The sequence below is a fragment of the Ursus americanus genome, chromosome 23 (assembly GCF_024610735.1).
Source record: "Ursus americanus isolate L20-20 chromosome 23, mUrsAme1.1.p, whole genome shotgun sequence".
Taxonomy (NCBI): domain Eukaryota; kingdom Metazoa; phylum Chordata; class Mammalia; order Carnivora; family Ursidae; genus Ursus; species Ursus americanus.
In genome coordinates, this window is record NC_142149.1 from 12964226 (window position 1) to 12985269 (window position 21044).

Below are 21044 nucleotides of genomic sequence, written 5' to 3' on the forward strand. Positions count from 1 at the left end.
AGTGGAAAAGCCTAGTATCTGCAGAGAGCCGTTTCACCCCCTTGGAGCTCCGGATTTGCCCCCGATTAAAAGAAAGAAAGAAACAAAGAACAAAAACCTGAACCTCGAACCTGAGATTTCATCCAAACGGCAGTTCCCAAGCAGATACAAGTAGAAAAATCACAATCACTGAACCCCCATTTCCCTGTGTTAGGAGAGAAAACGAGCTATTGGTTGGGGAAGTCTCCCTGGCTCTGTTCAATTATGAATCTCAGCAGGAAGCCTGGAAAATCCCGGCCCACCAGGAGCGAAGGATTGGAGGAGGCGTGAGGCTGGCGCTGTGAGTTCTTGAAGAACTCACCGAGGGACACGAGGGATTTGGGGTGGCACGTGAGGCCAGGCTCCCATCTCCTGCCCAGGGGCTGGGACGCATGGGCAGGAGCGGGGCCGTGAGGACGGGGCCTCGGGGGCCAAGAGCCATCTCTGAGGTCCTCACAGCAGGCTTATGGGGGAGGAGACTTTGTCCAAGGACCTGGTTTATTGGCTGCCAGCAGGTAGGAAGGTCTTTTTTATTGGGATGGAGGAGAAACCACCATTTATGGGGAAACTTCTCCATGCTGGCCTCACAGGGTCTCATTACCTTATTCCTCATGGAATAAGGATGTGCATGGGTATCCCCACTTTATGAGGAAACAGAGACGTATATAATTGCTAATTATAATGGTATATAAGGAACAGACTGGCCTGATGAGGGTTTTCCCAGGGGACTGAGACCTTGCAGAGTGGAGTTCACAGGACACATGGCTTCCACCTGGCAACGTGGGGACTGGCATTCAGCATTCCTGTCTCTGGAGACACAACATCCCTCCTGTGCCCTGGGCTTTCTGGTCTCCCAGGAGCCATGCTTATCTTTGTATCTTCTAAAAGCATTGCACACGTGTCTTGAGAAAATGACGTAGGAGCTGGGCTTCGGAGCCCATCAAGACTGGGTGGGAATCTCTTTCCCCAATGAAGGTGTGGTTGGTTGGGGGTTGGGCTTCTCCTGGTTGCAGGCACAGAAACCAATTTCTTCTGGCTAGATCCCAAAAGAGGACTTTATCGGATGGGGAGGGCCCAAGGGATTGAGGAAGTTTAGCAGCGGACCCCTGACAACACCCCATTCGTGAACTCCCCAATGTCCCTTGGCCCCTGGGTCTCCTCTGCTTCTGATCCAAAATCCAAACTCCCAAGAGAGCTTCTGACTGGGCCAGCTCTTGGGCCAGCTGTCTGTCCAGGATTCCTGGCTGGGGCAGGACCATCCAAAGTGGCCACTGGGGAGAACTCTGTGTGAGGGACCCATTCCCAGAGAAAGGGCCTCCCCACGGGTGCACGCCAGAGGTACCTCAGAACCTCGGACGGGCTTAGTGCCGGGCACACAGCCCACCCTTTCTCTCCCCATCTTCCGCCCCTCTGGTCAAGCACAAGAGCCTCAGAATCCAGGTCCTGGAGAGCTGTCTCAGTTCACCAGAGTAACTTTGCTCTCCAGGTCCCGGGTTTATAGAGACAGAGTTTGAGGGCAGACACAAAGTTCTCTCTGCGAATCCCACTACCTGGGGGAAGGAGCTTGAACCAGAACCCTAGCAGACACCTAGCCAGAGTCTAGCCCTCTTGGAAACAGGCGCTGTCTTCCTTCTGTTGCTGAGGACAAGAGTGACCTCTCACAAACGCTCCACTAGGGCTCTCCTAGTTAAGAGAAACATCCTTTTGGACTAGGTAGCTCACCTAGATTGCTAGAGGGAGGAGGCTTCTTGGAGACAGAGCCCCACACCACCATCTGGTTATGCAGACAAGAGCTGAGGGAGGAGTCCTGGGGTCCAAGGTGCTGTGGAATCCGTTCTTCTCCGCTGGCATCCATCACTCCTCAATATGGCTCCCTCCTTGTGGCTGACAGTGGGCGGGGGCGAGGTAGGCGGAGTCCCGGGTCCCCCGCTGGCCTCCCCACCCCACGCTTCTGGCAGCGGCCACACTGAGGCTGCCATGGTCCTCTGGCAGCTGCAGGAAGCTGCAACTCTGAGCCAGAGTTTAAATGCGTCCCTCCTCACAAGGCTCTTCAATGTGAGGGGAGCGATGAAGGGGAGCTTGTTAATCCTGGGGGAGCAGAGCCTGCCATCTCCCAGGCAGCTGGGCTCCTCTGGGATGAAAACAAGACCCCCAAGGGGCGCCCGGGCAGGGCCACAGACCTAACAGGTCAACAGACACCCAGCCGGGCTGGGAATAGAATCACAACCACGCAGAGCCTCCGGGGACTGGGGCTCCCTGCATTAGTCAGGAGGAGACTGTTCCAACTGCAGGAAAGCTCACAATGGCACCTCGAAGCCAATGGCATTCAATCCAGTCCACTTACAGGGTGATGCAGGCACTCCATGACAGCAGCCCCACATACCTTTCTCAGCCTCCGTTTCTCCTCACCATGCCTGTTTTCTTCCAGAAACTCATTCCCTGGAGCTGTCCCAGACACCCCATCCAGCACTTCTCCCTCATTCTTTGAAACTCCATGAACCCCCTACTTCCCTCATAGCATGTGTCACTGGCTCACTTGTTTTAAGCTGGGCTGTAAGTTCCTGCCAGCAAGACCAATGTCTTCAGGCTCCCAGGGGGGCTGGCATCAATCAATGAATACTGAAGCAAAAGAAAGGACAGGCATGGGACAACTGGGGGGCTCAGTCGGTTAAGCGTCCAACTCTTGGTTTCGGCTCAGGTCATGATCTCAGGATTGTAAGATTGAGCCCCGCATCAGGCTCTGCGGTTGGCATGGAGTCTGCTTGGGATTCTCTCTCCCTCTCCCTCTGCTTCCCCCCACTTCTCTAAAACAAATAAATAAATCTTGAAAGGAAGGAAGGACAGACGGATGGGTAAAGGGTCAAATGGATGAACCATGTCTCTATCAAAGGAAAGACCCCAACAGATCCTCTAGGCCGAGGAGGCATCTCAATGACTCTAACCTAGGGCCGCCCAGAGAAGGGAAGAGCACATATGAAACATGTCCCAGGTACTGGGGGCGGGGATGATGACACCCAAGGAGGCCACCCAGGCTCCGAATCCCCGTGGCCTTGGAAGGGACGTGGAGGACTCTGGTCTGGTCTGAAGGCATCTCCAAGAAACGATATATCCACCCTCCCAACAGCCTCAGGATTTATCCTTCTCAAAGTGGTCTGACCAACACGGGGCTCCTTGGGCCTCCCTTTGGCTCTGAAAGATCATAAAAATATTTCTCCATTTTCCAGATGAGGAGAAGCTTTCCTGACTTCCACTCGGCAACCCAGGTCAGGTCCTCCGTGAAGTGCTCTCTGAAACTCCGGCCTCCTCCTTCAGACCTCTTCCCCTCAGTCATAATTGACTCCGTAACGGGAAAGCTCCAGGATGGCGGAGGCCATGCCCGCCTGTTCTCTTCTTGTATCGTTATTGCTGGAACAGAGACACTAAAACGTGTAGTGTCTTAAACTCCCATAGAAGTGGATTTATTGCTCTAAGAACAGTTCCAAGTGGATAGACCTCTTAGTGGGCAGTTTTCCTCCACAGTCGGATCCAGGCGCCCTTTCTGTCACGTGGCACAGCCATTCCCGGTGGCGTAGAGATGGAGGGACGCCCCCGCTTCTCCAGAGCTTTGTCCAGAAAGGGCGCACATCAGCTCCGCTCACACTCCGTTCATCAACTCGGTCACACCACAGCATTAACTGCAAAGGAAGCCGAGAAGTACAGGGCGGCCCTGCATTGAGTAAGGAAAGGACTCAAGCTGTTAGCGAGCGATGCTCTGTCCATCCGAGGGCCCGACATCCAGCACACAGCAGGTGCTCCATCGACGTAAGTTGGATGAAGGAACTGAAGGTCATCGTGGCTTAATGGGGTCTCCCAGAGAGTCACTCATGCGCCAGGGAACTGGGGCACCCCCAGGAAAATCCAGCCCAGCCCACACTGCCTCCTCAAGCCTGGAGTTTCTCTACGGGAGCCCAGACAGTGGTTCCCCAACAGCCTGCCTCCAGCTGCTGCTGGAGAGAGGCCAGCCCGTAGGAGGACACCGGAGCGTGCCAAGTGGGAAATCACAGTTACTGGGAGGGTTCTCTGGAGATAAGTGTGGAGGTGGAGGAATCATGAGGCGAACTCTGAGGGGGGATTACGGGAGCAGGAGGTGAGGCAGAGCGAAGAGCTTGACGGGTGAGAGAAGTATGGAGGCTTCCAGCCCCAGGCCTGGATGCTGGCCATGTACCCCTCACCCTGCATTATGAGCCCTCCTCAAACTCTTATGTTGAAGTCCTAACCCCAGGACCTCAGAATGTGACCTTATTTGGAAGTAGGGTCTTTAGAGAGATAATCAAGTTAAAATGCTGTCCTTAGGGTGGGCCCTGAACCAGAAGACTGCTGTCCTCACACAAAGGGGAAATGTGGGTCCGGACAGACACGCACACAGGGAGAACACCATGTGAGGCCAAAGGTGGAAATCAAGGCGAGGCCTCTACAGACCAAGTGAGGCCAAGACTGCGGGCAGACCGCCATGGCTAGGGGAGAGGCCCAGAATGGACTCCCCTCAGAGCCCTCGGGAGGAACCAGCCCTGCCCTCCCCTATCTTGGCCTTCTGGCCTCCAGCAGCGAGAGAGTGAAATTCTGTTGGTCAAGCCACCCAGTCTGTGGTACAATGTTACAGCAGCCCCGGAAATGAGTTGACAGGCTGCCTCTCCGTGCTGGAACCAGCTTGCCCAGGGCCCTTCCAGCCTGGCCTCCAGTCCCTCATCTGCAAACACATCGAAGGACAGGACAAGGGTCTCCCCAAATGAAGGGCCCTGCTCACATAGCCCTGTGCTGCCCTTCTTCTCTCTATACCCCTCACGACCCTCACCCTAGGCACCTCCCTTCAGGAGCGGCCACGGCCGCTTCCAACCTCAAGTCACCCTCCATGAAGACCATGTATAAAGCCCCATCTCCCCGCTTACCACGTGAGACCCCCACACCTGGCCCAGCCTCTTCCGTCTCTGCATCCCCCATGCTGCTCTCCACCCATGCCACGCCATCCGAGTTTCCAGAACACAAGCTGGCCTACCTGCACCCCTTTGCCCCCCTGTACCCTCCACTCACGCTGTCCACCATAGCGTCTCCTGTGAACACAGCAGCGCCCCCCCAGATTCCCAGCCTTAGCCAAGCTCTGCCCTCGGGCTCGCCCGCCCCCTACTACCACTGTCCTGACTACCACCACCCTGCCTCCAGCTCGAGCACTCCACCTCCCAGGGAAGGCTAATCCAGCCTCACCCATCGGCCATCAGCCAGTGCCCCTTTGCCCAGGAGTCCAGGAAAACAAGTTTTCCCACCGCTAAAGAGTGTCGGGGACCCATACGTCCGCACCATGTCCAACCAATCAGAACTCCTCGTAGCTCTGAGAATGCGCTGCATCCTTCTGCCTCCAAAGCGAGGGAGGTGAGGGCGTGGCCGCTGAAGCCAGGTGGCCTGGTTCGAATCCCGGCTAGGACACTTAGTAGCAAATGGTATTAATAGTCATCCTATCTACCTCATAGGCTTAGTAGGAAGGTGAAGTGAGGAAGTGACAGGTGCTTACCATAGAGCCTGGCACATAGCAGCTGCTGCATAAATCCTTGCTGCTATTCTTGCCATGAGGATAATACTCTTCCCTACCGCCCCCCCCCCCATAGCCTGACCACCCCTCAGTTCTCCACTTCCTCCACAAGGTCCTGGGTCTTTTCTAGAAAGGCCTGTATCCTCCTGGAAACGTACAGCCCACCAGTCCTCCAAATTGCTCCCGCCCTTCCCACAGGAAGTTAGCGTTAGGGTTGGGGGCCAGCTGCCTGATACGCTGCTCTGGGAAGACACTGGAGGGGAACAGTCCTGGTGGGTCATTGGTGCCAGGACTGAGAGGCACAGGCTCCCTCTGAGCTTCTCCCCCATGCCTCACCCCGAGGTAAGGACTTGGTCCACTTGGCCCTTGGACCAGGGCTGGGACCAGCATATGACGGCCCAGCTCTCAGTGCAGAGTCCAGCGAAACCTCCTTAATTTGGTCTCGCTAGGAGACGGCCGCTGCAGACTATTGTAAAGTCAGTTGAGAACTGTTTGGAAAAATAAGCGTTGTTCGATTATTTTCCAACACAGAAGATGATTTAGATGAAACTGCTGAAATGTGTTGGCCCACGGGTGGGCCTGACCCTCACCTCCTCCGTCAGCCGCGGGGGCCTCCTCTGGGCTTTTCCACCCCTCGTATTGACCCGGGAGGGCGGGGAGGGCGGGGATGGGGATGCTCTGCTGTCATGGGTCTGAGCGGCCTCTGCAGGGGCGTCTGTTCGCAGATGTGGGCCCCACCCTTGAGCCCCCCGACCTCAGCTTTGAGCTCAGCCAGAACTTCAGGACAAGAGCCTCTAATCTAAAGCACTCTGATGCGGTCCCCTGCCTTCCAGCCCCGAGCACCCCCCGAAATGATACTCACAGTGCTTCCTCTGAGCTGCTTGTGTTGTCGGTGCCCCCGGCCGAGAGCTCGCTCTGTGACAGCAAGGACGGAGCCTCGCTCAGACCCGTAGCTCCAGTGCCCGGACCACGCTTGGCACACGAGAGTGAAAATCCTGTTGGCCGATGACTGACGCAGGAAAAGCCCCGCTCAGCACCTCCTTCCACTTGGCCCTTGGCTGTGTCCTCACACTCATGGTGTCCTTGAGCCAAAGGGGCCTCGCTGTGTCAGGCCGCCTTCTCCGCACCTCCGACCGTCCCCCTGGACCCACAGCGGCCTTTTCCAAGGCCCGGAGTTGCCTTTGCCTCGGCTGCAGCGTCAGGAAACCTGGTGCTCTTGGCGGCTATGTGGCTGCACGTCCTCACCTGTCCTGGGGAGGAGGACCAGCAGCCCAGGCTGCATCAGAAGCCCCCCACGTTTGCTGCGGGGTCTCGGAAAGTAGCGCCAGGGGAGATCACTTGATGAGACGTCAAGAAGATGGATTCCAGGTGCCGCCGCTCCGCCGCGTGCACTCCAGGTGTCCCCCGAGCCTCCACTTTACAATGGAGCAAAGGAGACTTTCCAGCGAAGGGAGAATGCCCAGGCTTTCCGAATTGGACCTCTGCGCTGCAGCTTGTGGAGCAGGCCTTCCAACGTCTCTCAGCTCCTTTCTTCCATCTTCAAAGGAGCGTGATTGCAAAGATGAAATGGGCTGATGCATGGAACGTGCTCGGCTCATTACCTTTTTCACCGGAGCCTGAGCCCAGGGCTTGCATGCAGAGGGTGCATCTTGGGGGGCGGTCCTAGGGAGCGGGCATGGTGGGGGAGGATGGGGGGGGAAGCTGGGGTGAGTGAAACCCAGACAGAGGGAAAGCCAGGGCCAGGGGCATCCCTGAGTTGACCATCACTTGGTTCAGTCCTCTTGGAACGCACCCCCAGAAGCAGGCAGTTTGGACCCCCAGGAGGGAGGATTTACCCACCAGCTCCCCTCCTCCTGCACAATGGTTACGGGGGGTGGGGGGATCCCCATCCTCACTCCATTTGCGGGGATGGGTGTGCAGTGCGGCTCCACCCGGGCAACCCACCCAGTGCCCTGGGCAATAAGCCAGAAATGATGAGCGCAGGCGAATTGAGGTATGGGCAGGTGCCCCATGCGTGGAGCCGGCTCCGCATGGACGAATGGCTGGAGTAAGACGCTGGCGGAGAAGTAGGTGTTGGTGGCTGCAGTTAGTGTTCGTGAGGATCGAATGAAGTCATACTTACGGAAATGCTTTGCACGCGGTAGAGGCGTCCGCGGAGGATTGCCCTCAGTGTGGTCACCCTCTACCAGTCTTCTCACCAGGACTCCCGTCATGGCGACAGACCTCTGAAGTGGCCCTTTATGGAGATTGTGTCAGAGGGGGGTGCCCCCCGAAATGACTCGGACAGTGACCGACTCCGCTTTGCACTGAAAGTCCTACATCCCCGTAACCAACCAAGTCGTGGGGGCTGCTCCCCCTGGCTGCATGGAGGGGCATAACCCGGAATGAGCAGCACAGCACCGGGGGTGGGGGCGCACTGGGGACACCCCACCCAACAGTCCCACCCCCACGGTCCACACCCCACTCACCAGCCGTTGCATCTGAGCTGATCTGTGGTCAATTCCAGAAGGACCCGCACGTAGCCACTAAGAATCAAAGATCCCATTTCTTTTCTTTCTTTCAGTAAAAGCCCTACTGGTTCATGTTCAGACGTTGTAGGAAATTCAGGGAAAAAAAAAATAAAGAAGAAAACCTTAATTCGCTGATAAACCTGTCACCCAGAAATAAAACACTGCTCATTTTAAGGATATTTCTTTCCGGATGTTTCCTATGCCTTTAGAAATACCTTTAACAAAAGGGGTCTACGATGTCGGTAGACAAATGGCTCTATTAACCTATGCACACACTCATATCTTTTCCACAGAAAATAGTTCTAGAATCTTAGAGCAGGAGAGGCTCCCTCCGGCCCAATTCCTGAGTTTTGTAGATGAAGAAATAACTCACCTGGGGCCATGTGACAAATAAGTCTCTTTACACTAGTGGTTTCCTGACGCTCAAGAAGGAGTGGGTCACAGGCCGGTGACCCCAAGAGTGCCTCAGTATTCCTGCAATGTGGCCTGGCCAGGATCTCATCATTAATCACCCTAAATATCACTTAATGGATAACATGGCAAATAGCCTGTTCACGGAGATAGAGCACATGTGAAGTGGACTGGAAATGGTTTTCTCTCTTACCTCTCAAATCACCCATTCATTTTCTCCCCATTGAATGCTTTGGGCCAACACTAACAAAATTAAATTCAACAGGGATAAATGCAAAGTTCCTAGGAATAAACACGCCATTCAACAGAAATGAGTTGGGGGACGTGAGCCAGTTCTTGAGAAAAACTCCGGGGCACCTGAGTCAACACCGGGTCCCATTAACAGAAGCATGGAGTCCAGAGGAGAGGAGGGGACAGCTCTGAAACATTGGGTTCGGTGGTGGGAGCTGAGGGTTGGAAGCTGACCCAAAGAAGGGAGCTAGGCTGGAAAAGTCTCTTGGAACCATCAATAAAGAAAAGACTGAAGGAACTGAAGATGTCTGACCTAGAGAAGCCGTTCATTTAAGGGAAATACCCAACTCCTTGACTCTAGGGGAAGGGAGGAGTCTCTTTCACTCTCCATGTACCAAAGACAAGTGGAACCTCCTTCTCCACAGCCCCCCTTCTTTAAGACTAGTTTTGGGGATAAGGTGGATGGGAATGGGGGTCAGGCTTCCTGCCTGTTAGTAAGGGCTGCTGGGGGAGGGGTCAGGTCTCAACAGTTGGCAGCTGGTAGGCCACTGCTTGTCCTCCGCTTTGGGCCTCACCTGCAAATCCTGGGCAGCTGGAAAGTAGCTTTGGCGTCCAGCTGTCAGACACATTCAATGATTGGAAGGGTCCACACCTGCTAGAGGGATTCTTCTATCCCTAGGGATTGTAAGCAGCACCAGTGGCTGGAGTTCTATGGAGGAGCGTGAGCTTTCTGGAACTTCAAAGTTAAAGCTGTTTAAACATGGAACGCCTAGGGAGGGAATGAGGTGCCCATGGCTGGCGGTTACCAAAATGGGAGAGAATCAGGAGAAGATTCGGGGTCCCGATGGGGACATACACCCGATGACTGGCCACATTGTTTTGGAAGCCTGAGCCTGAGAAACCACATGAGTTTCACTCCAGCACACTTCACAAGGAGATGCCCAGAGAACCTGACTTCTCAGCCTCGGCCTGCGGGCTCCCACAGCTGACTAAGGAGCAGGAAGACAGAACAGGACCGTGAGCAGGGCACCTTCGCCTTCCTGTAAGTCTGTGCTCCTCCCGGGAGTGAATGAGGCATGCCGCATTTCCTCCCACACAGCACAACACGTGTACGAGCTTCCCGTGGCCACCGTAACAAATTGTCGCAAACCGGGTGGCTGGGAGCAACGAATGTTCTGTCTCACTGTTGTGCAGGCTGAAGTCCAAAAGCAAGGTGTCGCAAGGCCGTGCTCCCTCTGAGACATTGGCAGGATCTTTCCTTGCCTCTCCCTAGCTTTTGGTGGTGGTGGGTAATCCCTGAGATCCCCCGGCACATAGACACATCACTCCGGTATCTGTCTCTGTCTTCACATGACCTTCTCCCTTGTATGTGTCTCTTTCCACATTCCCCCCCCCCCTTTTTTTTATAAGGACACCGGTCCCTGGATTCAGGGCCCACCTGAATTCTGTGAGACCTCATCTTAACTTGCTCAGATCTTTAAGACCCTATTTCTAAATAAAGTCACATTCACAGGTACCAGGGGTTAGGACACCAAACCATCTTTCAGGGGGACATAATTCAACCCCCAACAATGCCCATTCCTTCTGTCTGTGCATAAGAGCTTGGTGTGGAAGGAGGGAAGGAGAGAAGAAAGGAAAGGGAGAGGGGTCAATGGACGACTGCACGCGTGCATTCAATGTATCTCTGAGCGTAATTGTACGAGGTGGGATCTCTGGTGTGTGCACACAGCCCCAAGAAAGAGATTCTGTGGGCTCGCTGAATTGATAAACCGTAACTGTGGATGGCTATGCAGCCACTAAAAAGAATGGCTTTTAAAACCCAGTCGATATGTTGGACGGTGTGAGTTCTACTTACAGTTTCTATCAGATACAAAATATCTCTCCTAAATGCAGAATCGAGGTTCGCAAAACACATTGAAGGAGCATTGGGAGCAAAGGTGCCTGTATGCAAGCCAACAGTTCCAAACCCGAGATTTGTTTTCAGATAGAATATATAAATATATTTCTTTCCTCATTTCTGCCAAGGGCATATTTTCCTTTCACATTATCGGTGCCGGAACAAGCTTTCTTGTCCTCGACTCTAGGCTATTTCTCGCTAGGGCTTCCAGCAACTGTTGGATTAGCATTGACTTACTATTTTTTATTAAAAATAGACACAAGTTTTTCTAGAAGTTCAATCTATAGGTACCGACCTGGAAGGATGTTCGTCCATATTGTTAAAGGAGAAACGCAGGTTAGGGATGGAAGTGTATTGTATAATTCCGTTCAAAAACTAGGCATCCTTGAGGTCGCTTTTATCAGTCCTTATAAAACTAACCTATCATATGACTCAGCAGTTGTACTCCTGGGCATTTATCCCAGAGAAATGAAACCTTAGGTTCACGCAAAAACTTGTACTCGAACGTTCACGGCAACATTATTAGAAATAGCTGGATATCACAGGTGTAATCACTTTTAGCAATCCGATGTCGCAACCCGTGTACATCCGTGCTGTGGCTTAATGCCGGCCAATAAAAAGAAGCAAACTGTTTATACACGTAACGACGTGGGTGAATCTTAAGAGAATAATGCTGGGTGAAGAGAGCCAATTCCGAAGGTTATGTGCTGTATGAGTCCATTTATAGAAAGTACATTCTTGAAATGACAATTCCGTACAAGTGGAGAACATCTCAGTGGTTGTCAGGGGTCAAGGAGGGGCTGGGAAGGCAGGAGGAAGGTGGCTGTGGCTCAAAGAGGCATCCTGAAGGATCCTCCAGGTGGTGGAAACGTTCTCTATCTCGACTGTGGCCATGTCAGCATCCTGGTTGTGACACTATAATTCGGCAAGATGTTACCGTTGAGGGAAACTGGGTAGAGGGTACCCATACTATTTCTTACAACTGCCCGTAAATCCACCATCATCTCCAAGCAAAAAGTTCAATTTTAAAAACTGGGGGGAGCCTCCCCTAGGTGTATGAGTGCAGGTGGGCACACAGAGGGAGACGTGGGAAGATACACGCTTGGCCTCTGGGAAACGAGGCCGAAGAGACATTATTTACTTTTTCGTTGTCACCCTCTTACTATTCGACTTGTTCCAACGAGCATGTGTGACTTGGTGATTTTGTTTAGGCTCATAAAGTGGCCCCAAAAAGGTGTGTGGGGAGAAGGACGGATGGTAGAGGGCTCTTCCTGCCTAGCCCACCCCCGCCTGGAAAACACTTGCTCTGCGTTTCCACGAGCACCCTGGATCTGGGGTGTGGGACCCAGCGTGAGGGGAGGGCGTGGCTGGCCCACGCTGGTCCGTGTGGCCCGCTTCCCGGCCAGCCTGACACAAGCCCACCCTCGTGCTCTTTCTTCTCGCTCACAACCTCTTGTGCTTCTCCACCAACCCAGGCACTCACGGAAAAGTAAGGACCCACAGAGTAGAGGGTGGGACATTTCTGGGTCGGTTAGCAGCGAGCCTTCCCTGTGCCGCCAACAGGGCCAAAGATCATCTGAGTGCCTTTCAAGTGTTGCCTCTTGTGATTCTTCTAACTTCCCCAGGAGAGAAAGCGTGGGTCGTTCCCATTCTACAGATGAGGACATGGTGTTGTTCTTGCTTGGCTTGGCACCCTGGACACTGTCGAAGCCTGTCCCACTTGGGCCATCACCTCTGAGACCCACAGTCTGTCCTCCCACCATTCCCTGACCAAACCTAGCCCACCCACCAGTGGGCCCTCGAGGCCCCTGGGCCTTCAGGAAGTGGGGGTCTTCACCCAGCACCCCGTCTTTCTGGAGGCAGCAGCTAAGGATCCCCGCAGAGGGGACAGCCTGGGGAGGCCGCTGGCGAGCTGGCTAATTGGTAAACGGGCGGAAGGGCAGCGTGCCCCGAGCTCGTCAGGGGCCTCTCTCAATTGGAAGCACTGAGAGACGGACGCCGGTCTGGCTCAGGCCCTGCTTCTGACACTGTGCCTCCAACCGAGAGGTCAGGCTGGGCTGTGGGAGGCCAGCGGGAGGCTTGGCAGCAGCGGCAGAACAGTTGGAAACAGCCCTAGCCCCAGCCATGCAGCATTGTCAAGATGAGCTCCTTGCAGAAGCAGGGAGGCTGAGCCGGGCATGAGGGGGTTGGCTGGCAAGGCAGGGCCTGACGCCCTGGGTGCCCCCCTCTCTGCCTGTGTCCACTTCTGTGCTGGGCGTTCCAGACTGCAGGGGAGCAGGGGCTGGGAGAGCAGGACAGAAGCTTCTCGAAGGGAGGCCTGGCCTCTCCTCCTGCAGTTACAAAATGACCCAGGGTGTCCTGCCTCCCCCTCTGTGGAGGCTACTTCTCAGAGATCGGGAAAGGGAAAGAAGGCAGGAGGTGGTCTCAGCCTTTCTGGAATTTTCTCTGGCTCCATGTTCTCTTCCCTCCATCACACTGAGTGAGGGGATCATAATCAGTTTGTCAAGTGCAGATTTGGAATGTGCTTTAGGACGGATTTACAAGTGTTTACGAGAGAGGAAAGACAGGCATCACGGGCAGATTTCATCCCGACTCACCTGACCCAGACCCAGACCTTCCCCCCACTTCGGCCCCCAGCCCCTCCCCCTACACAGGTCCTACTGAGTCCAGCCACCAACTTCCCACCACTCTGCAGGCTCTGACCTCGGGCCTCCCTTTTCTCGGCTTCCCCCTCTGCCCAGAAGGCCCCCTCCCCCTGTCCCCAGGGGCAAATTCTTTGTCATTTTTCAAGATGGCTCTGCAGTCCCCTTGGACGGGGGATGGCATGTCCTGCTTGCCCCGAGCAGTTCAGCTCGATGCCTCCTGTCCCTGCACAATTATTGATGGTGGGCCTTTCACTCTTACAGGTGCCCAGACGTGGACCGTCGGTGAGATGGTCACCTCCGGGGCGCTGCTCCCTCTGTGCGGTCCTTCTGTGTGTGTGTCCGTCCCCGCACAGACCAGGGATGCCAGAGCGGGCCTTTCTCCTCTCTCTGTGCCCAGGGCCTGCCCAGAGCCTGCCGCACACGCCGAACTTAAGGCTGGACTGAGTGGACGCGTGAACCCATGGCGCGTTTACAGTGTTCTTTCCCTCTTGCTCTCCCCAGGGATCTATAAAGGCCACTGCTTCCGGATCAATCACTTCCCAGAGGACAACGATTATGACCACGACAGCTCGGAGTATCTCCTTCGTAAGCGTCAAGAATTTTTCACTTCCTTGCTGTGCGTGGAGGGGGGAGGGCTGCGGCTGGAGGAAAGACGTGCCGCGTGTGGGTAAAGGGGGTACTGTTCTCTGGATGCTCTTCTGCTCCCTTTCTGATTCAGAAGTGTTATTCCAGAAGATGGACTTTTGTCCGACGCTGCCATGACATGCTGGGTATCCTAGTGGAATTCCTTGGTGGGTAGGCCCGTGTCTGGGGAGACTGAGGCAGAGCTGGAGCAGATGAGGGCGTGGGCATCCCCCTCCCCAGGGCTGCTGGTTATGGCTAGTTTCAGAGTTGCTGATTGCTGCTGCTGGGCCTGGGGCAAGGAGGTTAAAGACATAGGCTCACCCAGGCCGAGCCTCCTGGGGCACCGTGACACCCCAAGTACTTTGCCCTGCCTGCTCTGGACCTGCCCAGCCCACCCCACACACCCAGCATTCTATTCTGGAGAAATCAGAGGAAGCCGCACCCCCAGGCTGCCTGGGGGAGAAGGCAAGGAGGGGTGGCAGACGCAGGCTCTGATTGGGGGGGGTTGTACGCGTTCTCGGCACCAGCTAGGGGAGCCCCAACCTGTGCCCGGGCCTGTGGCTGGGTTGGCCCCCAGCTTGGAACTCCCAGCATATCCCAGACGAGGACAAACCCCGTCCCACACCCTAAAGCTGGATCTCATCCCTGGGCCTGGGAATACCTCCCTGGGAGGAAGGATGGAGCCACAGCGAGGGAAGGGGCCCGGACATGGAAGAACAGCACCATTTTGAAGCCACTTTCCCTTTCCCATTAGCTAAGACACACACAGAGCTGCTCACAGCATCCCCCTCGGGGGCCGGGGCCCGGCTTCATTTATGGAGAATCGATACCAGCGTCCTCAGAGGGAGCACAGTTCACTCTGCACCTGCTTATGGATCATTCGGGTTTTTTTTCCTAAGAGAAAGGATTCTGGTTCTGAGTCATCTGGTGAAACAGTACAGCATGTGGTTCCCAGGGAGCCTGGGAAGTGTTAGGCTGTTCCGGCTGGGCCCAGAACCTGAAAAAATTGGGCTAGATCTGCCTCCCAACCCTCCTCTCTCACCTTCTCTTCTTCCTTCCACGTGTCCTTTCTTTCTGCTTTCTGGGGGCCAACACTGAAGCAAGCAGATGATATTCCATAGGGCCACCGCCCATGGCCATGCAGCTTACGCACTGCTCAAGGAATGCCACTTACATGGACTATGGCATAAATGAGACCCGTCAAGTTGTACAGTGCGTGGCCTGCACAGCCATCCAGGGCGACCCCTGGTGCTCAGCCCAGCGGGGATGGCCCAACTGGAAATCAACCCTGACTCAGAACCTGCCATTCTCTGGCCTACCCAGGGCAATCAGGGGGTTCTTAAGGCTCTGAGAGCAGATTTGCCCCACTAACCAGCCCTGGAGGTGTGAGGAGCGAGGCGTGAAAAAACAAACGATCCCCTCCCCATTTCCTGCTTGAGCTTACCTGAGGTTATGGACGTTGGCACTGGCTCTTCCTTTTTACTTCCCTGCCCCAGTCCCCTCTTTGTCCCCAGAGCCCTACAATCTCTTTCTGGATTGTTCTCATGACTATTGACCCAGAGGTCAGACGATGTAGCTTTTTGAGGTCCCAGCCAGAAGCAGCTGGTTTGCTCAGATGGGGAGAATGAAGGGTAGCTGGTGAGGGACTATTTACAAAGGTGTGGGCGGGCTTAAAGAGAACTCGCCCATCCGGGATGGTGAGGCCACCAGAGCCAGCAGCTAGGGGAGCCCTTCCCCTCCCGGACCTGAACAGATGAGGAAAGCGGGTATGGGGGCTGGCAAGAAGGAAGCCGTGAGGACAGGGCTGCCTGGCAGGAGCTATGGCTTTTCAGAAGGAAGGCAGCCCCCTCACCGGAGCCCACAGGAAGGAAGCTAAGGGCATAGCACTCCCCTGCGCGCTCCTCCCAAAGCCAGAGGCAAGGGAGCCGAAGGATTCGGCACAGGGCTTGTGCCTCCTGGGGCCCAGGGCGGGATGCAGAAAGTGGGAACAAGGTTGGGGGGGCAGATCTGGAATGTGCAGCACACTCTCCCACCCAGCTTTAGGCTCTTGCTGTCCTCGGGCTCTGCCCGTGGTACCTGAGTTTGGGGGGGCATGCGGGCTAGGAGGGGCCCAGCAGCGATTTTCCCAAATTGATGGTGATGGGACATCAATGAACGCTCATTTGGGAAGGAAATGGGTTCCTCCGGTGTGCGGTAGGGGGACCAGCAGGTTCATTTACAAGCCTGGAGAGGCCCAAGGAAGAGAAGAAGCGATGGCTTTGGGCCGGTAGCTCCAGCGGCTGATGGAATCGGGGCGGAGGGCTGACCTACCTCTCCATTGAGGAGGCGTTTTTCCTCCTTGTTGGAAACAGGGGCTGCGGAAATGGAACTGGTCCTGAAACGAGGTTCAGAGGGCAACATCCCGGGATAGGCCAAGGTCATGGTCACCGTGGCCATCCCCCCTGATTCCCGTTATTCGGTCCTCTGGTCCCCAGACTATTGTGATCCCCAAAACATGTAGACGCACAGGAGAGAGAGACAAGGGTCATGAGAGTTCATTTAAGCACCCGTTTAACAAAAAGTGGTTATGGGCCTACGTGCCAGGCGCCGTATTAGGCATGTGGGGTGAACAAAACAGTGAACAAAACAGAGGTCTGCCATCCTGGTGCTGACATTCCAGTGGAGAACAGGTAGGTCAGAGAAGGTCACAGAAGGTTCCATGGTGTCTCTCTGTGGGAGAGCCTGTTGGGGGGCAGCCTAGCTGTCTGGGGATGGGGGGATCAGGCCGGATAGGTCCAAGGCTGTGCTCCGCACACCCTGTCTTCGACAATTCAAGAGCAAGGTCAACCTTCGGGCCATGCATTCCGAAGTCTTCCCGAGAAACCAGGCTTGTGCATTGAGTTACATAACCGTCAGAGGGCTTCCTCCCGGCCTTGGGGCTCTGGCAGTGCCCCCACTGGTTTGTAGATCCACAGGCAGGTGTGGGGTTAGAGGGGTCACCACCCCACACCGTGCCTGCCATGTCTTTTCCACCAGCCCTGCTGGCCCCAGGGATTCCTGTCCACTCTGACCCGTGCCTGGTGCCCCTTTTCCAGGCTCCCTATCTTCCCATTAGGTAGCTGATTTCTGTGCTAAGCCCGGCAGCGCTGGTGTCCTGGCTGGTGGGAGGCCGTGATGTGCCTGAGGTTGAGTTAGAAGGAGGTATCCGTCCTCTAGACAGACATAGATTCTTGCCACGGCTTGATTTGGCCATGAGGCACGGGCTGGACCTCAGCTCTGCTTGTCCCTCAGCTCTGTGCAAGACCCAACCTGCACCACTGTCCACAGCGACCCCTGCTGGCGTCTGCACACCCGGGGCTCTGGGATGAGCCCATGTAGCAAAGGACAGGTGCACACAGGACTTAATGGCAGGATGGATGGCTCTGAGCCAAGTCCGACCTCAGGGACGTTAGAGGCACTGGGCTTCCTCCTCCCCAACCCCTCCAACCTGTCTGCAGAACGAGGACATCTAGGGGTAGCCGATCCCGGATTTTTCTGGCCAGCATGGCTCAGAGGCATGTTTGCAGAGCCCATGGGAAACCTCCCAGAGCCTGTGGCTGCAAGAAGGCAGAGGAAGGAGGAGGACGTGCTGGAGAGAAGAGCTTTATTTAATGCCCTCAACAAAGCCCCCTCTGTGAAGCAGGGCACACACTGGTGGGCTTACAAGAAAGGAGACAAATGCTGCCTTCAGAGGCTGAGAGGCCGCAAACTGGGTCAGCTGGCTCAGAAACTGGCGCCTGCCAGGGCTCCCTGGCTCACTGTCCCCTGCTGGGGCCACCAAGGGTCCATGCAGCCAGGATTTCTGCTGGGCTGGGAGACCGGCAGGCGCGTCGGGCAGGCTGAGCTCGGGGCTCCTCCTGGCCTGCTTCCCATCCAGACGCTAGGGAGAGGGACCCACGTCCCAGTAGCCCTTCTGAAATGCAGGGAGTAGATTCTTTTCCTAGGGCCACCATGCTAAAGTACCACACGCTGGGTGGCTTCAAACAACAGGAATTTACTGTGATTTGCTCTCGCACAATGTGGAGGCTGAAGTCTTCAAGGGGTGTTGGGCGGGCTGCGCTCCCTCCACGGGCCCCGGGGGAGAATGTGTCCTGGCCTCTCCCAGCGTCTGTGGCTTCCCGCTGTCCTCGAATTGGGGCCACTTCACCCCTTTCTCTGCCTCTGTCTTCACACGCTTCTCCCCTGAGCCCCTTGTCTTCTGCCTGTGTCTCTCCCTTTTCTTCCGAGGGCTCTTGTCCTTGGATTTGGGACCCGCCCTCATCTAGGGCGGTGCCCTCTTGAGATCCTTCATTGAATCACATCTGCAAAGACCTTTTATCCAAATAAAAGTCACGTTCGCAGGTTCCCGTTGTCAGAAGTCCGCTGCCCTGGCCACCCCCCCAGTCAGTGGAGGAGCAAATGTGCAGGTCCAGCTCTGCCGGACAGCGAGGTCCATGCACGGCCCGCTCTGTTCAGCCGTCTCCTCCTCTGTGACCTCGGGAGGTCCTGGCTTGCACATCCTTGTCTGTCACCGGGGGTGATGACAGTGATGATGCTAGAGAGAGAAGCTGTCACTTAGGAAGTGTGTGCTATGCCCAGGCCCTGGGCTAAGCCCTTATTCGTCCAAAAGCAGCCATAGGATGGAGGTACTACTGTGAACTCTTTCTACAAATGGGGGGGGGGGGCGCTGAGTTTTAGGAGACGTGATTTGACCACAGCCACATGGCTGGCATGTCGCAGAGGAGACGCGGGCCTGCCTGACGCCAAAGCCTGTGTTCTCAGCTACCCACCCGAGCTGCCTCTTGTGGACACCACTTTCCAGGCTTCCAGAGGCTTCTTAGACAGTGTCCATGAAAGGCTCAGTGGGCTGTGAGGTCTTATCTGAATGGAAGGCAGACCAGCGTTTTCATGGCAGTCATTGTAGCTCCTTGATGCCATTGAGGGGCTCTCCTGCCTTCGGGCTGGCAGAAGTATGACCCACACCCAGAGAGAGCCTAAGTGAGCTAGGGGCAGACGCGACCCCAGGCCACCCGGCGTCCTGCAGGGAGTAACCGGAAGGCCCGGGTCATCACTTGAGTCTGGTCCACCTGCCCCCACCCGGCCTCAAGGTCAGGGCAAGGGCCCCGAGCTTCAGGGCTCCTGGCCAGTGCTGGTGGCCAGGCCCCGGATGGCAGCCCGTCTCACTGGCCTCTGCTCTGTGTCCCGCCCCACCCAGGCATCGTGCGCGCCTCCAGTGTCTTCCCCATCCTCAGCACCATCCTGCTGCTGCTCGGCGGGCTCTGCATCGGCGCCGGAAGGTTCTACAGCCACAAGAACAACATCGTCCTCAGCGCGGGCATCCTCTTTGTGGCTGCAGGTGAGCCGCCCGCTCTGTCCCCCTGCACAGGGTGCGCGTCCTGGTGCGTGCATGGGGGCGGGGGGAGGGCAGACGTAAGGTCATTGTTCGTAATTGATGTCAGACGTTCAGGTGTGAGGGGGGCTGGAGCGGGGACTGGGGAGAATGGCTCAGGGGCACGGGGTCCCCTCTTGGCGTGGCGAAGAATGTCCTGGACCTAGATAGCGGTGGTGGGTGCACGACGTTGTCAACGTAGTCGATGCCACTGACATGTGCACTTTAAAGGGTTAATTTGTGTTCTGTGAATTTCACCTCGACCAAAAACATACGTAAGTCCAAGTGTGCAGAGCACCCCAAAGAGGCAGTGCTGCTGTCTCACAACCCTGTGATGGGGAAGCCTGGCTGAGTCGGGGGGCCAGGGAGGTAGGTACCCAGAGAGACTCAATGGAAGCCAGGACCTGAAGGAGCTGACAAGGTGGAGGGGGTACAGAACTGGCAAGGGTGCGCCTCGGAGCCACCCCCACTGTGACCCAGTGAAATCCCACAGAGCTGTGGGTGACGGTAACACACGCCCCGCCTACCTGGTCCAAAATGGCTTCACACTGTCACTCCTCTGAGTCTCGATGGAGACACTTCAACGCGTGCCTTGCCACTGCAGACGTGGGAGAACTCCAGGCCAGAAGTGGGTCTCGTGGCTGGTCAGTGGCTGGGGGGTGTATATAAACGGCCCAGGACAAAACCCCGGGTTTTCTGGCCTGAGTCACCGGGGGCACCTGCCAGGTGTCCGGTGGCATCCTGGAGGCTCCGGGCAGTGCCTGTGGAGTTCAGATAAACTTGCAACAAGGGTCCCTGTCTGGAGAAACAGGACCTGCCTGATGTCTTAGGCCTTCTAGTAAGTTTGAGATGTGTTACAAAGTTCAGTGATACTTTTTTTAAAAAAGATTTTATTTACTTATTTGAGAGAGAGAGCAAGAGAGAGAGCACCAGGGGTGGGAGGCAGAGGGAGAGGGAGAAGCAGTCTCCCCACTGAGCAGGGAACCCGACATGGGGCTTGATCCCAGGACCCCAGGATCATGACCTGAGCCAAAGGCAGATGCTTAACTGAGCCTCCCAGGCGCCCCGAGTTCAGGGATTCTTCCCTAAATTGTTACCATAACTCCTTGCAAGGCCTTTACCAGTGTTCTTGCTGTCAAAGCATCTTTTTTCTTCCCCCGGTCTGGTGAGGGAGCCCTAGCTGGCCTGGGCTCTGCATCCTAGAACAGCCCAGTAGTCCCATGATGGTGACAGTGAGAATCCCAGTAATGGCGGTGGTCGCTAGTGGTCCTTGGTGGTCGAGGATGGGGGTGGGGCGATCTTGGGGAGGAGGCGTTGGAAGGGCCTCACAGTGCCTGTCCCCATCTTGTCCTCTCCTCACGATTTCTCTGAGAGAAGGAAGGTGACTTCAGGGCCAAAACAGTTAAGCGACTGGCTCAAAATCTTTCAGCCTGCTTCTTATGCTCCTTCCTCCACATCACTTCTGCTTCTGTGTCCTTCCACAGCAATAAATAATGTGTGTGTGTGTCTCTCTGAGAGGGCTGTATGTGTGTCAGGGGATGCGCATGTGTGTGTGTGTTGGCAAGGAAAGCCTGAGTGTGGAGTCTCCTTCTTGGCCGGGTGCCCCTCCCTTTCCTTCTTGTCCCCGCCAGGAGTAGAGGTGGGAAGATAGGGGTATACCCCATTCTCTCTCCTCCTTTGAGCCCCCAGATTTTTGAAGGTGTGAACCATTAACGAAGTCCCTGCCATGAGATTTGAGTCCTGTCCGCTTTCCTTTCCCCAA

General features: G+C 55.7%; 1 protein-coding gene across 1 annotated transcript in view; it reads left to right on the forward strand.

The window, feature by feature from the left end:
* Positions 1–21044, forward strand: part of CACNG4 (calcium voltage-gated channel auxiliary subunit gamma 4) — a 59630-nt gene that overhangs the window by 33318 nt on the left and 5268 nt on the right. The window contains exons 2-3 of the mRNA XM_045814282.2: positions 13774–13857; positions 19109–19249. Of these exons, the coding sequence (XP_045670238.1) occupies positions 13774–13857; positions 19109–19249 (225 nt within the window). The remainder of the gene's footprint in view (positions 1–13773; positions 13858–19108; positions 19250–21044) is intronic.